A 17,268-nucleotide genomic window follows, 5' to 3' on the forward strand; every position below is an offset into this window, starting at 1 on the left:
TTTTCAGATCTCATTGATTCATTCAAGATTCAAGAATGATCTTTCTAATTAATTAGATATTATCAGACCCATATTATTGTACCATTTGTGTATAGTCAACATATTTATATACATATGTATGTATGCATACATACAAGTAAATAAGAAGACAAATAAGGCAAACTAATGACCATTTCCTAAAGTAATCATACCTGAAGAGAGATTCTCTTGAAAGCCAAATTTCATTCTGCTTCACAGTTTTGCAAGAGAAAAGCAGCAGAAGCAACAAAGTAGACATCATCAAGGTAGCAGCCCCACATCGATTTAACCAAGTATAGAGTTTATTTAATCCATGGACAAAAAGAATGCAGTATCCCATGCTGAAAAGAAAGGATGAAAGAAACATTAAGTCCTGTAGTCATAATTACTTTTTCAATTATCAAGCATTTATTTACCTCTCTTCCTTACCTAGAAGAGAAATATAAAACCTTGTAACAAAAAACCACAGTGAAGCAAAATAAATTCCCACAGAGGACATGACCAAGAATGTATGTCTCATTCTCATATTAGTCCATTACCTTTCTTCTAGGAGGTGAGTAAGAAGTTTGGTTGATCACTGATCAGAGTTCTTAAATACTTAAAACTTTTTCCTTTTTACACTACTAATGTCATAATTATGTCAAAATATGTCACTACTGATGTCAATTGTTCTCCTAATTTTGCCTTCTTTACTCTGCTTCAGTTCAAACATGTCTTCCTGGTTTTTTTTCTGAAACCAACCCTTTCATAATTTCTTATGGAATTATCTTTTGCCTGTCCTTGTGTCCCCAGTACTTAGCATAATCTCTGGTACATGGTAGGTACTTAATGCATTATCCAGTTTTCAAGATTTCTACTTAATATACAAGATGGGAATGAAATGAGACACTGATGGGACAATTAACATAACAAAATAAGGTTAACATAATAATATCTCCACATCTAGAGAGAGGTCTGGTTCAACAGAGCAAACTATTGTGTTTCCTACAGCCCTTGACATTCCAGAAATCAAAAGGAAATGGGGGAAAAGTCTAAAGGGATTCCTTATGGGCTAGATTAATTTATCACTTTAGGTGACTAAGAAGCTTTCACAATGATTCCCTTAAATTCTTATTTGTGGTGACAAAAAAAGGCCAAAACCAACAACATAAAACTAAGGTGATACCCTCAATGGGGAATGAATGAATTATGACATATGAATGTAATGTAATGAACTGATGCAGTGAATCAAGTAGAACCAGGGGAACACAACACTTTATACTTTAACAACATCACTATAAGAAGGAACATCTATGAAAAACTAAAGTTCTTTGATCAATGCAATGACCAATGCTGATTCCAGAACAATGAACAATGATGATTAAGAATGCTCTCTATCACCTGCCAGAGAAGTGAATTCAAAATTCAGAAGATACACATTTTTAGACATCTCTAATTTTCCACTTAAATCTTCTCCACGCACAAGTGTTTTTGTGCACACTCTTCTATATCATAGATGAAAACGCACAAAGACAATCGTCATCCTCGGTTACCGAGAGACTACTACTAATATGGATGTTTTGTAATAATTAAAATTATGAGGCTGTTAGTAGCCTAATAACTTTATTAAATCAAAGTAATAGAAGTAGTGAAGAGAGTGAAAAGTAGGAGAGAGGTAGAGAGATACTTAGCTTTATAATGTGTTGGCCACCATGATGGGCCTGTAGCTAAACTCTGACAAGCAACCCCTCAGCTTTTCCATGTGCATGCCAAAGATGTTTACTTCTTGCTGGGTCTCCCCTTGTAAGCTGTTTTCTCTACCCACTAGCTCTCACTTGTCACAGCTCAGGAACCAACCACAGTTCTTAATTTGCCTGGGATTCCTAGGGGGGCAGTGACTTCCTTTCTCTGAGTTTACTCAGTGGTATTTGACCTCCAGATCACTGAGAGATGAAGTTAAAGAGGTGATATCGGAGAGAGAGAAATTTGCTTGTGACAATTTTTAATGCATATTTGTTACAAGAGGTTTTACCTACATATTTTCAGAAGGAGGGGTTAGAAAGACAAAACAAATTCATTCTTATTAATTTAAAATTTTAGTTAAAACAAAAGGATCTTTTATCAAAAAATAAATACAAAGGGTGACATCTACTGATTTAAAATATGTACTTAACTATTCCTTTGCTATAAAAGCAGCACCAAATTTTCAAACAGTGAAATAAATCTTTCTTCCTTCCTCCTACCTGTTCTATGAAAACACTATCTTCCCAGTACTTCAGTCTTGCAGTCTAGGAATCAGCCTTGATTCCTAACTCTCAATCCCTGTTTCCAAGCTGTTGCCCAAATCTGTCTATTTCACCTTTGCAATATCTTTCAAATATTCTCTCCTCTGATCCTGCCACCCACAATAAGAGGTCAAGCCCTCATTGCTCCACACTGGGATTGTTATAAAAGCCTGCTACTGGGTCTGCCCATCTCGAGTTTCTCCCCACTCCAAGTTATCCTCCATTCAGTCGCTTAAGTGATTTTCCTAAAGTGCAGGTCTGATCACATCACCTTTCCTGGGAAATAAACTCCAGTGGTTTCTTATTGCTTCTAGGCAAAAATACAAAATGCTATTTGTCATTCAATCTCTTCCTATCATTCCAGTTTTCTTAGATTTTATTCTTCAATGCCTGATCTTCAATACAGTTGCACTGGCCTCCTGGTTGTTACATGAACAAGACATTCCATCTCTCAGTTCCAGGCATTTGATTAAAATTACTCATTTCTACATTTACTGAAACCAATTTCCTCCTGTGGTTTTTATTTTATCAGACTTATGATTTCACTTGTATAATTAACTCTTGGTGAGCAAACTACCTGCATTTATGCAGATCATAGACTCTTTCTGTTCCTTAGTCTTTTTTAAAATTTTTTTTTAAATTTGGTCAATTTCGAACATTATTCCCTGGTTACAAAAATCATTTTCTATTCCTCCCTCCCTTCCTCACTCCCCTCCCCTCCCATAGTCGATGCACAGTTCCAATGGGTATTACAGGTGTCCTTGACCAGAATCCATTTCCATATTGTTGGTATTTGCACTAGGATGTTCATTCAGAGTCTACATCCCCAATTGTATCCCCCTTGACCCATGTAATCAAGCAATTGTTTTTCTTTGGTGTTTTTACTCCCACAGTTTTTCCTCTGAATGTGGGCAGTGTTTTTTCTCATAGATCCCTCCAGGTTGTTCAAGATCACTGCCTTGTCACTAATGGAGAAGTCCATTACATTTGATTGTACCACAGTGTATCAGTCTCTGTGTACAATGGCACGCATTGGCTCTAAGCGCCCAAGGTCTGTGCTCCCCTGACCGTCTGCCTGCGTTTTGAGTGTAACTGCTCTCAGGGATAGGTCCTTGGTGGTCTTAGTCAGCTCCCAAGACCTAGAGCTGCCCCTTGCTTGTTCCAGAGGAGCCCCTCATTCACTCATTGATTATGGCATGTGCTGGCTCTAACTTTGGCTCCGTAGCTGGGGTGGGGGAGAGAGGGTAGATCAGCTTGAGTTTGGGTGGGAGCTTTTTCACTCCCTTGTAGTGTGGAAATGCTCAAGTCCCATGTACCTTACCTTCAATGCTGTGCCCTACTGTAGAGTCCCTTCATTCTTATGAAGATAGTTTTTGGAGGTCTTTTTAGGTCATCTATATCTGTGGGTCTGAGGAGAGAGAAAGCTTCCTGTGTCTAGATTGCCACCATGCTTACCCAGAAGTCCCTGTTCCTTAGTCTTAAAGAACTATTAGGGGGAAGATGACAAAATGAAAGGGATGCTTTTAGCTTAGTTTATCCCTCCCCACAAATTCTGAATGGGAAAAGCAAGAAATCACAGTGAGTTATTTTTCCATCCCAGGTTGACTTAGGGATACACGTTTTAAGACCAAATATTCCCTGACCAGGGGAATACCATGGCAACAGAAATGGCAGCATTCCAGAACCTAGGGATGGAAATAAGGTCAGGGCCAGGCAGGAGGGCAAGAAAGCACTGGGTCAAAAAAAAAAAAGATTCTAGGAGAGTACAGGAGTATCTATGCCTTCCATATCAAGTTCCAAATCACCGATCCAAAGTGTAGAGGAGTGGTTGTGAGTATGGGCCCTAGTTTTATAGTGAGCATGGAAGAACTGTAAACTCCTGATTCCAGAAACAGAATATAATGTCCCAGACAAAAAGAGGTCCAGCTAGTTGGTAGCTTTGAACCTGCAAAGCTTCTCAGAGAACTAAAAGCAGCTGGGCCAAGCAGATGTCTACTGAAACTTCCAACCAGAAACAAGCTGATAAACCAAAACTTAGGTTAGAAACTTGTAGTAGGGTGATGAATAGACCTCTCTCCAAATTTACTCCAGCTTTGAGTGAACTGAAATTTTGAGAATTCCCAACCAGAGCTATGAAAACATCCAAAAAATATAAAAGGCCACAGGCCAGATATCTACCTCAAAAATGCATAGAGGCCAGCATTATCATAAACTCCAAAGTCAAGAAGGAGGCTGGAAAAATGAGTAAACCAAAAAAGAATCTGACCATAATGAGCTATTATGGTAACAAGAAAGTTCAAGATATAAATCCAGGAGAGGAAAATAACTTAATCTATAAGCAAAGCTTCAAAGAAAAATGAAGCTTGGAAATATGCACAATAAGAATGCCTAGAATAGTTAAAGCAAAAGCTTTTTAAAAGTGATAAAAAATTTATATTAAAAGTGAAATGAAAGCAATAGAAGAAATGATGGGAAAGAAAAAACAAAGGGAGAATTAACAATTTTGAAAAAGAGATACAAAGTCCTATAGAACAAAAAAACTCTTCAAAAATTGAAATTAGCAAAATGGAAACTAGGATTCCATGAGACATCAAAAGAAATAACAAAACAACATCAAAGTGAAAAAATAGGAGAGAATGTGAAATATCTCATAAGAAAACCCAGTGACCTGAAAACCAGATCAAGGAGAGATAATTTAAGAATATTGGACTATTTAAAAGCCATATACAACAAAAAAAGAGACTATCATATTTCAAGAGACCATAAAAGAAAACTTGCCAGATCACTTGGAACCAGAGAATAAAGTAGAAAATGAAAGAATCTGCCAGTTACCTTTTGAAAGAAATCACAAAATGGCAAGTTTTCCCGAAATTATTATAGCCAAAATCCAGAAGTCACAGCAAAAGAACACTTTGAAAGTAGAAAGAATTCAAGTACTGAGGAGCCAGAATCAGAATCACATAAGATTTAGACCCCACATTTATAATTGATCAGAGGAGTTCAGAATATGATATTCTAGAAGGCAAAGAATCTAGGCTTATAATAAGGAATAACCAACTCAATAAAACCAAGTACCATCCTAAAGGGTAATAATGCTAGGTAGAGAACTTTCAAGCAATCTGTTTAAAAGACTGGATTTGAGTAGAAAATAAATGTAAGTGTATAAAAATAATATACAAATAAAGGGCTGAAGAAAAACATGAAAATCTGAGTGAGAAAGTATAAAGGACTTAAGATAAACTGTTTAGATAATTAATTAGGGTTATAATACATGTAGCCCCAGAACTTTATCATCAATTAGACAGAGGGCATCATATCATTTATTCTTTGTATATGGGTGATTTCAAAAGAAGAATGGGATGGGTAGTGAATGGCAATGCACTGAGAAAAGAGAAAGAAAGAAGAAGAATGGGAAAAATAATTTCACATAAATAGGATACAAGAGAACCTAATACAAGGAAGGGGAAGAAATGTGAAGGGGGTGACACCTAAACCTCACTCTTATCTGGTTAAAAAAAAAGAATACACGTACATACAGTTTGGAACAGAAATACTTCTTATCCAACAGGGAAACAAGAAGGAAAGAGGTTAAGAGAAAAGTGAGGAACAATTTATAGATTAACAAAACAGTAATGGAGGCCTTAAACAGTTCTATCTTAGAAAAAAGAAACTGAGTGAACTATAAATTCCCAAAAGGAAAAAAAAACACCCTACAATTAGATGCATTTACAAGTGAATTCTATCAACATTTAAAAAAAAATTAAGTGCAATACTATATAAACTGAGAGGAAAAAAGGTGAAGAAGAGGTTTTACCATGTTTCTTCTATGACAAAAAAAAAGTCTTGATATCGAAACCAGAAAGAACCAAAACCAGAGGAAACTGTAGACAATTTTCCTTATCAATGCAAAAAATTTAAAATAAAACATGAGTGAGGAGACTAAGAGAATATGTAGCAAAGTTCATATAATATAATTATATACCAACAATGCAGAGCTGGTTCATTATTAGGGAAAAACACTTTAAACATGATTAAACATATTAATAACAAAACCAACAAAAAGCATATTATTTTAACAGATGCAGAAAAAAGCTTTTGACAAAATACGACACCCATTCCCATTTAAAAACACTAGTAAATATAGAAAAAAATGCACTTTCCTTAAAATAATAAATAGTATCTATATAAAACCAAGAGTGTAAAGAAGAAAAACTTCCAGAAGCCTTTCCAATTTGATCATGGTGCTATTCATTATCACCATTATTTTTTCAATATTGTACTAGAAATGCTAGTCACAGCAATAAGGAAGAGAAATAGAAGAAATAAGGAAAGGTAAAGACCCATGGCCATCACCTTTTGCATATAATATGATGCTTTCCTTAGAGAACTTTAGAGAATTAACTTAAAACGAATCAAACCAATTAATAACTTTAGTAAAGTTGTAGTATGTAAACCTACAAAAATTATCAACATGACTTGCATGTTACAAAGAAGACTGAGCAGGAAGAGATACATTTAAATGATATTTAAAATAACTATACAGACACTATAAAATACTAGAGAATCTATCTATCAAAGACACCCAGGAACCATTCATTATAAATGCAGTTACAAAATACTTCACATAAATGGACAGATTCAAATAATTAGAGAAATATTAATTGCTCATGGGTGAATAGAACCAATAAAACAAAAAATGACAATTCTAACTTAATTAGCTTACTTATTCAGTGTCATATCAATCATACTATCAAAAAAGCATTTTTAAAAATGTGAAAATAAGGTTCATACTCTGCTAGGTGTTTACAGAGTATCTTCAGTTCTCCTCATTGAGGTGAAGCTCAACTGTGAACTTCCCTTCTTTGGGCTCAGCACAAAAACTGTTCTGGAGACACAACATACAAAAATATAAATATTTATTTGTATTATAAAGTTTTAAGATATAAGGATATGCAAAAAGGATAATCTTAACTAAAAGAAATTAACTTTCTACCCACCTTCCTTTTACCATAAGGTGAAATTCTTCTGGTCTTGGGAATTCACACAAGCTGCTCTGTCACTCCTTAATACTATCTAAAACCTCCCCAAATATTAACTAAATAAGCTAACTAAATCCTTATACAAACTTATATTTCTATTCTTAAAGATTGTCTCCAAATTTATAAACAATAACATCAAATGGCTGAAGCTCAGTGAAGCTGAGTTGGGACTCTGAGATTTCACTTCAGATTCCAATGTAAGACAGATATTCTTTGGTCTTCAGGAATAAATGATTTAACAGCAGTAAATGATAACTGGTTCACTTCCTAGTGTTCCCCAGATTTTCCAAAGGGGAAACACTAAGATATTCCACGATTTTCCTCTCAAATCCAAGGCTGAGAGCCAAGAGAGTAAAATAGTTTACTATCCCTTCCAGCAGTCAGGGTTAACTGCCAACTGAACTCCCACAGCTCATCCCCCTCACATTCTTAACCTTTCACAGAATTCTCTTGCACTGAGATAAGGAAAAAGACTTATACAAGAATATTCATAGCTGCACGCTTTGTGGTGGCAAAAAATTGGACAGTAAGGGGATGCCCTTCATTTGGGGAATGGCTGAACAAATTGTGGTCTATGTTGGTGACGGAATACTATTGTGCTCAAAGGAATGATGAATTGGAGGGATTCTATGTGAACTGGAACAACTCCAGGAATTGATGCCGAGTGAGAGGAGCAGAACCAGGAGAACATTGTACACAGAGACTGACACACTGTGGTACAATCAAATGTAATGGACTTCTTTACTAGTAGCAATACAATAATCCAGAACAATTCAGAGGGATTTATGAGAAAGAATGCTATCCACATTCAGAGGAAAAATGTGGGAACAGAAAAACAACTGCTTGCTTGCATTGGGTCCAGGGCATATGATTGGGGATGTAGATTCTAAATGTCACCTTGGTGCAAACATAACAATATGGAAATAGATTTTGATCAAAGACAAATGTAAAACCCAGTGGAATTCCATGCTGGCTACAGGAGGGGTTGGGGTAGGGGAGTGAAAGAACATGACTCTTATAAGCAAGGGAAAATGTTCTAAATTGACTAAATAAAATAAAAAAAAAGACAAAATAAAAATAAAAACAAAATAAAAATACAACATAGATAATACTAAAAAAAAAGGGGGGGGGGAAATAATTCTCTTGTACCAGCTTCTCTGAAGCCTCTGAGACAAACTTCCAAATTCCTTAACTACTTTGCTTAACCTTATCAAAATATATATTTCTAGTGTCATTCTTATAAAAGGTAGAAAAAGTAATTACAAAATTTACCTGGAGTAACAAAGAATATAAATATAATATAAAGACAAAGAATATAAATATAAAGAACATAAAGGAAACCCATTTCTTAATCATAAGGAGGTATATATAGCAGTATCATATTTTAAACATATTAAAATTGTCAAAATTTGGTTTTGGCTAAGAAATAGAGAGGTTGGTATGGACCAAATATACAATATAAAAAAGCAAACAGCACAGAAACCTTGTGTTTTATAAACACAAAAATTTCAGCTTTCAGGCAAGAACTTCCTATTTGACAAAAACAGTTGAGAAAACTGCAAAGTATTAGGTACAATAGCAAATAAGGAAAATAACAAATCCTTGAAGGGCTGTGGAAAAACAGGTATATTAATGCACTGTTGATGGTGAAGCTGTAAGTTAGGTTAATTCTTCTGGAAAGCAGTTTAGTAATATTCTCCAAAAGGTATAGAACCTTGTATCCCTTTGACTCAGTGATACCTCTGCTAGGTATATACCCCAAATTGATTAAAGAAAGGAAGAAGGACGAATAGGAATAATAGATACAAAACATATTTATAGCAACTCATTTTATGGTGGCAAAGAATTAGAAACAAAGGGATTCCAATTAACTGAGGAATGAATAAACAAATTATGGTATGCAGTATTTAAAATTATGAGGCTCTCTGTAGCTTAATAATGTTATTAAATCAAAGTAGTAATAGTAAAGAGAGGGAAAGGTAGGAGAGAGGTAGAGAGATACTTAGTTTTCTAATCTATTGGCCACCCTAATGGGCTTGTAACTGCAACCCAGCAAGAGTTCCCTTAGTTCCTCCACTCACATGCCAAAGACTTCTTGCTGGTCTCCGCTTATAAGCTCTTTTCTCCACCCACTAACTCTCACATGGAACATCTCTGGAACCAATCATAGTTTCTTAATTTGCCTTGGCTGCCTGGGGGAGGGGGGAGGCAGTGCCTGTGGAATCAGTTTCCAGTCTCATTGGTTCGTTATTTCCTCTCTCTGAGGACTTGTCTATACCTGAATTTACTCAGTGGTATTTGACCTCCAGGTCACTGAGAGATGACATTTAAAAAAATCAATATTGGAGAAAGAAAAATTTGCTTCCCACAGGTATATAAATGCAATGGAATACTATTGAACTGTAAAAACAACGAAGACTTATATGAGCTGATACAAAGTTGAAGTAAGCAGAATGAGAACAATTGACACAATAACAATAGTATTGTAAAGATAATTAACTATGAAAGACTTGGGGACTCTGAGATAGTAACAATTACAATTACACATGGTGAAACATGTTAACCACCTTTAGATAGGTAATGGATTCAAAGTGAATACTGAAACATTGTCTACTTTTTTCTTCTTTGTTTCTCTTTTTCATTCTTTTTCTGGACTTGGCTAATGAAAGAATTCCCTTTCATGACTATAAATATTTATAACAAGTTGTTTTTCTTGCTGGTCAATGAATAAAAAAAAAAAGGATAGGGAAGGGAGAGAATTAAGAACTGAAAATGAAAGAAGATTGAAAATGTTAAAGTTCCTGGTGATTACAACTCTTCTACCTTGGAACCAATACACAGTGTTGATTTCAAGACGGAAGGTAAGGTTTAAAAAATAAAAGTGGTTGATGACACTAAGAGATTATATGACTTACTCAGAGTCCCAAATACAGCTTGCATTAGAGGTAGAAATTGAAGCTAAGATCATTCTGCCTCAAAGGCTCACTCTCTATTCTCCTTGACATGGTAATGCTTTGTATAAAAAAAAAAAACAAAAAACTGAGAAAATAAATTCAGTTATTTCTCTGTCAAATGCAAATAATTTCACTAATTTTTAAAAAACCCTTGCATTCTTATTCAAAACTACAACCTGTGGGTACATTTTTAAATTTGCACAATTGCAATATCTCTAAATTATGTGATTGATTACCTCCTCAATTTTCTCCACCCAGCTGGATACCATTTTCCAGTGAGAAGAACGTTGAAATTATCATTTATTAATGAATTAACAATTTAAAAAGCATATTTCATATTTAGTTTAAAAATATAGTCTGGTTCATAAAGATTGCATACTAACCTTGATCTTGTTTAATGCCTGTATTTTGTGTTTGAGGCAGTTATCTTGTATCTTTCATTCATTCATTATATTTTTCAGTCTATGTTTACTTTGATTTTTATTCTAAAGATATAACAGGTTGGGGCAAACTTCCAGGATAGTAACTGTAATCTAGATACAAAATTCACCCAGAATCTTTTTCTCTACTCTCAATTTTCAAGGGGGTAGGGGGAAAATCCCTCCCAACTAATCTTTTAGATAATTCTTTCCCCCAAATAATTTCCTGGTTCTAATTTCCTTAAGACAGATTAGGAAATCTTTATGTTATTCTCTGATTATGGCTTTCAGTTGAGATACTTTTTGCATATATTGTATTAAACTTACAATATGCCATAAAAGCTCTTCCACTTATCAATTGCATTACCTTGAGTCATTTGGCCCATTTGAACCTTTGTTTTTTATGGTGTAATATGGGGACAATCCTATGTTGACATGATGACCAAATAAGATAAGGTTTATAGAAGAGCTATGTGATCATAAAATGCTATAAATTTTTAAATTATAAATCTGAGAGACTTATGTGAGTTGGTCATTAATTCAATTGTACGAAGGCATTTTTCTTTTTTGAGGTGAGTTACCTAAAACTTTTCTATATATATAAAGAAGAAAATGAATGAAATATTTAGGTGTATAGGTAAACACATTTCCCAACAAAATCATAATATTTACTAAGAACTGCTCTAGTCAGTGGTCAAAAGGAATCCACCTTTGAAAGAAATAATAATCTTTTCATTTCAAGTATTTAAGGCCATCCTAAATCAGTCAAAGCATTCATTAAATAGATGATTCTTAGTCTTTCTCCAGGCTGCCTTTATAAACTCATTATACATTACACATTTCTTTCCTTAATGTGTTCTACATAGTTGGCTATATTGCAGGCTACTTGTCATTTTCTAAATTTGACCCTCTAGCTCATTGTTTCCCTATTGCAGAGAGGCTATTGGTCATGACTAGGATGTACTCCCTTCTCCCCTAGTTCCCTTCAAGGCTCAGTTCAGATGTTTCCAATGGCACCTATATAATCCTCTTTGTTACTAGTGCTCTATTTCATTTGCACATATAATTTTTATATGACATACCCCATTAGCACAATAGCTCCTTGAAGGGTTAGATTGAATTGATGTTACCATGAACCACCAGAATAAATCAAGATAGACTAGACTAATTCCTATTTTTATATGGTTATTACAGTAGTTAATTGGTGGAATGCCACAGACGTAGAGTGTACCTCATTTCAGTGAGGGATTTGACAAAGTCTCTTATGTTATCCTTTTGGATAAGATAGAAGTTATAGGCTATAAAATAGCCTAATTAGGTAGAGTAAGATTAGGCAGAGTAAGATCCAAATCTTTAACAAAATGCCTTTGTGATTTGTCTCTATCCTTGTTCTAATCACTATGATCAATGACTCTGATAAAAGCAAAGATGGAATCCTTATTGAATAATCTTTAGAGGTCCCAAATCTGGGAGCAATAAATAATACATTAGATGATAGAATCAGTATCCAAAATTATCTTAGTAGGGTAAAACAATAGACTTCTCCTGATAAGTGAAATTTAATAGGCACAAATAGGAATTTTTGCACTTGCGTTTCAAACTAATCACATAAAGGATAGAGAAGATATAGTTGAAAAACATTTCATATGAAATGGACCTGGGAATTTTAATGAAGTTCACTATTAAGCAACAGAGTAAGAGGATAGTTATTTTTTTTAAAAAAGGAATGAAATTGTACGCTGCAAAGAAGAGATTGTTTCCACTATTTTCTAACCTAGTCACATTTTAGGGGGGATATAAATAAGTTATAGTCAACCTAGTGTAACCAAATTAGTAAAATGACTGGAAATCAGATCATACAGAATTAGAGATGTCTGAATGATGGAGAGATTTAGGTGGAATCTGATAACTATTTTCAAATATAGGAAGGATTGTTTGTGGAAGAGGGATTCGACTTTTTCTGTTTGTTATAGAGGAACAGATTTCAAGTCAAAAAAAGGAAAATGCTTCCTAACAAGTAGAGCTGACCAAAAATAGAATGTCCTACTTTGGAAATATAAAGTTCATGACGTAATGTTTTCAACTGACCTTTGTATTGAAAAGATTAAATTTGATCCGTTATCATTTTCTTATTGATCTTATTGACAAGTAATTGATTTCATTATGGCCCCTGTCTCTGAATTTAGTTCATGGATTCATCTAGCTTATACTGAATGGAAAGAAACAGATATTGATTCAGTACTGCATATTCAATTCTGTTATTCTATCCTTTTAAAATATTTTATTCTACTCTGATTCTCCTTTGTAACCATATTCTGTATTCCATGTAATGGGTCCAATCTTTGTCTATAAACGAAGCAGTTTTGAAGTTCAAAAGTTCAGTCTCCCTCTCTGTAGATGAAGCAATAGTTCTCCCATACATATTGCTGATTAAAGAGAAACTGAGTATGGGAGCCATTATCTCAGCAATGCCTATAAATCAGGCCTGCCAATGGAGATGTTACTTCTCATAACTTCAGTCTGAGAAGCTGAATAATATCCGTGCCAATCTGAGATCCAGGTTAGGTTGACCTTACCCCATCCAAAGTCCCTATTCTTGAAAATTTCAAGTGTCCTTATCTTATTCCAGAACACTTTCAAGTCTGGCACTCCTTTCCAATATCTATGACCTCAAAATACAGCCAGACTCAATAAATTCACAAAGACATTCCTTAGAGTTACAGAGAAGTGGGCCTGATTGTTTGCATGCCTATGTTCACTTTCCTTAATGTAGCCAATTGTAATTTCCTAAATCTGTAATGTTATCAAACTCAGAACCAATGATGTGAATTTTTTTTGGTTCTTTGTTCTAGGCTTAAGAAGTATGCCAATTCTAGGTTTTTGGTCTACTCCAGGAGCCAAAGCATTTGTTTTATTGGAGGGTAATACTTACCACAATGTAATTCATATGGAATTTTAAAGGAAAAAAAATCTATTACAACAGCATGATTATATAAATGGAAAGAATGCATAAAATGTACACCAGTTCCTATGAAAATATTATCCCTTCCACTTATCCCAACTATACATTTCTCCATTGGCTGTTTTCATAGCACTAAAGATGAACCTTGATCTTTCTACCTCAAGTCTCTTCTGATCCTAGTCCATTCTCCCCACCCAACTATCAAAGTAATTTCCCAAGTTGCAGATCTGAAAATATTACCCGTCTTCCATTCAAAAAATTCCAATGGTCCTTATTGCCTCTAGGATCAAATATAAAATTCCGTTTGGAAAAGATTATTTAATATTGCTTTATTGAAGAGACTTGAAAAAATCTTCTTTGGAGATATTTATGCATGGAATGGATACTCCTCTGCCCTGAATGGTTTAGACATAGTCCTATAAAACAGGCAAGGTGCTAAAGTAAATGTGCTGTAAGTTCTTTTCCTAGCTTAGAAATCTATGAAAGTATAAGAATTCAATAGCCAGAGCTTTGCCTTTGGGCTATCTAGAAATATGAATAGATATATGCTAATTACTTACCATATTTTCAGGGAAAATAATGATTCCTTATTTCACTCTTCTTTGACAAGTGTATACATAGACCAGAGTATCAATATAATTGATATATTTTAATACTCAATGATACTTTTTCATACATGAGTTCAAAGAATTATTGTTCCAATTTTGTTTACATTGAATACTACTTATTTGTAACTATGTACTTCATAAAATATCTGTAGTTGTAAAATGGGAAAATATTCATGCATGGTCCTATTCTTAATTAAGTAAAGGCAAGGAGCTATAATTTTTAAATTTAATTTTATATATAATTTTTATATAATTTTAAATATAACTTTAAAATTATAGCTCCTTGCCTTTATCTAATTTTTTTGTAGATAATCAAAGGTCTACCAATAGCTGAAATCCATCTTCCAGGTTTCTAGATGTTTTCATTTCTAGCTCATTTACAAAGTTAATAGATTCTCCATAAAATATTTTGAAGCATTAGAACTAGAAGGGAGATCATCTCATTTAACATTTTTATTTTAGAGATAAGAAAACTGAGTCTCAGAGAAGTTTTGTGATTTGTTTAATGTCATACAGTGGTAGATTAACGACAAGTATCCAAGTCTCTAGGGCTTTACCCTGAGATCTTAAAAAACAAAAGAATGCTTTGGAAAAATTATACTTTGAATAAGATAGCAACATAAGATAAGCTATAGCCTATCTTGAAGGCCAAAAAGAAAGACAAAATCAAACAAATTCGAACAGTATTTGTAATTTTAAAATCACAATTTGTTGTTTTCTCAGGGCCAAGTTCATCCTGATTTGAAAATGGAAAATAAGTATCAGAGTTACAATTTAATTACTACTGGGATACTTAACATATGAATGTAAATCACCAAAATATTTCCAGACTATTACTCTAATATTATTCACTAAGATCTAAATGTTCAGACAAGAATTTTGTGATACCTATACATGATTCTGGTTCAGAACTTTGCAAAGTTTTAGGAAGGAAAAAAAAATTATTAAGTACCTACTATGTACCAGGCACTATGCAAATACTTTACAAATTCTAACTCATTTGATCCTCATGATAACCACAGAATGTTGATCCTATTCCTTTCCTCATTTTGCCAATAAAGAAATTTAGGGAAACAGAAATTATCACTTGCTCAGTCTCAAAGCTATTAAGTGACTGAGGATGGATTTGAACTCAGGTCTTCCTAACTCCAGGTCCAGTATTCTATCCATTATGCCACCTACCTTCCCAACCTGGTTTAGATTTTGATGGTAATCTTTTAAATACATCTAAAAGAATATAAAATTTAAATGAATTCTATTTAAATTTATTCTGAAAATCAACCTAGTGGCTGACAGAATACAAAAATTTGGGTCCACTGAGTAGTTTTTTTGAACTATAATTGAAAAAAAGGCTCTCTCTGAAAATAAAAATTTGTGTTGACAGAGTATATAGAAAAGGAAAGCCATAATTACCTAGGCATATACAGGACTCTTTCTGCCACCACAAAGCCCACACTGAAGAAGAGATTGCTGGCTGGAAGGAATGGAAAAACCAGAAAAAGCAAACCAACTAGAACTTCATTATTTTCCAGGTTCTGTAACACACAAGAATGAAAGACAAATTAATTTATTAGAAATCCAACTTCTCTCAGCATTAAGTCATCATCTCATTTTAAAAGTTTTGCTGATGAAATGAATAGATTAGATAGATATAAACCTTTTGATCTACATAAGAAATGTCAAAGAAAAAGCTCTCTTGCAGAAAATCCCAGTGAACATCAAAACATTCAAGACCTGTACTAATAGTCCTTATTTGTCAACTAAAATTATAGAATATTTGTAGAATGCAAGTGTGACTAGTACTACTGCTATGAAAACTGGCCTAAGTAAAAAGTTAGTTGGCAGCAATTTTGCTCACTAACCCTTTTGGGGTCAAAGATCCGGGTTAGTCTGAGGAAGGGACCTGAGCCTAGGGTGATATTCTAGGGTGAAGTGCTTTTGTGAGACCCTACCTTGAACTAAATGAGAAACAACTTCAAAAGAATATAGTAGTTGTTCTGTCCTACACTAAGAGCAAAACAGGGCAGGAGGTATGGACAGAGTCTCAGTTCCAACTTCTATGCCAGTCTGAAGCCTTCAGTGGAATAACCAGAGCAGGAATTTCACAACACAGAAGAGTCTATAGTTCTGCCACTCAGAAGCAGAAGATCTTTCCAAATAGCAAATAGTGGCTGAATCTAATGGCAACAACAAAAAAGGAGAGTCTAAATATCATAGTTAAAGAAATTATTCAAAAATAGAACTACTCAAATTTCTTAAAATTATTGGGGGAAAGTAAAAATGGAAGGAACCCACAACTTATCTCCTAAAAGAAACCAAAAATGAAAACTCCCTAGAATATTATGGTCAAAATCCAGAACTCCCAGTTGAAGGAAAAAAATATTTCAAGAAGTCAAAAATAAATAACTATCCTGCAGAAAAACCACAGTTAGGATCACAGAAGATTTAGCAGCCACCACAATGAAAGAGCAAAGAGTTTGGAATATAATAATCTAGAAGGCAAAATATATAGGTTTATAAGGAAGAATAATTTATGAAGAAAAATGGGGTATTGATGTGATAATGTGTACTTTAATAAATTAGAGAACTTCCAAGGGTTCTAATAAATTGAGTAGGAACTTTCAAAAACAAAAATAGGAGTCAAGAAAAATGTAAAAAGGTAAACATGAGTAAGCAAACATAAGAAACTACTCAAGAATAATATGTTAACATTCAAAAATGACTAGATGATACATATATCTCCCTGAAACTGTATTAGTATCTGGAGTCACTGAAGGAATTCAATTAGTCATAGGACCTGATTGTAGTTTTATTTTCTGATAATTTTAAAATAATCAGTCAATTAATAAGCATTTATCAAGTGCCTACTATGTGTCAGACCCTGTGCTAAGTAAGCTTGGGCATACAAAGAGAGGCAAAAGGATGTCCTTGCCCTTGAGGAGTTCATAATCTAAACTAGTGGCTACTAGTAAAGACAACTAGTAAAAATATATACAAACAAGCT

The 17,268-nt window shown here is 34.0% G+C and overlaps 1 protein-coding gene across 3 annotated transcripts in view; it reads right to left on the bottom strand.

The window, feature by feature from the left end:
* TMTC1 (transmembrane O-mannosyltransferase targeting cadherins 1) overlaps nt 1-17,268 on the bottom strand; it is a 291,956-nt gene that overhangs the window by 128,845 nt on the left and 145,843 nt on the right. For all 3 annotated transcript variants that reach the window (XM_056797671.1, XM_007502836.3, XM_007502837.3), the window contains 2 exons: nt 15,678-15,799; nt 192-359 (listed from right to left, as the gene is read on the bottom strand). In XM_056797671.1, coding sequence (XP_056653649.1) covers nt 192-359; nt 15,678-15,799 — 290 coding nt within the window. The remainder of the gene's footprint in view (nt 1-191; nt 360-15,677; nt 15,800-17,268) is intronic.

Source organism: Monodelphis domestica, chromosome 5 (genome assembly GCF_027887165.1).
Source record: "Monodelphis domestica isolate mMonDom1 chromosome 5, mMonDom1.pri, whole genome shotgun sequence".
Lineage (NCBI taxonomy): Eukaryota > Metazoa > Chordata > Mammalia > Didelphimorphia > Didelphidae > Monodelphis > Monodelphis domestica.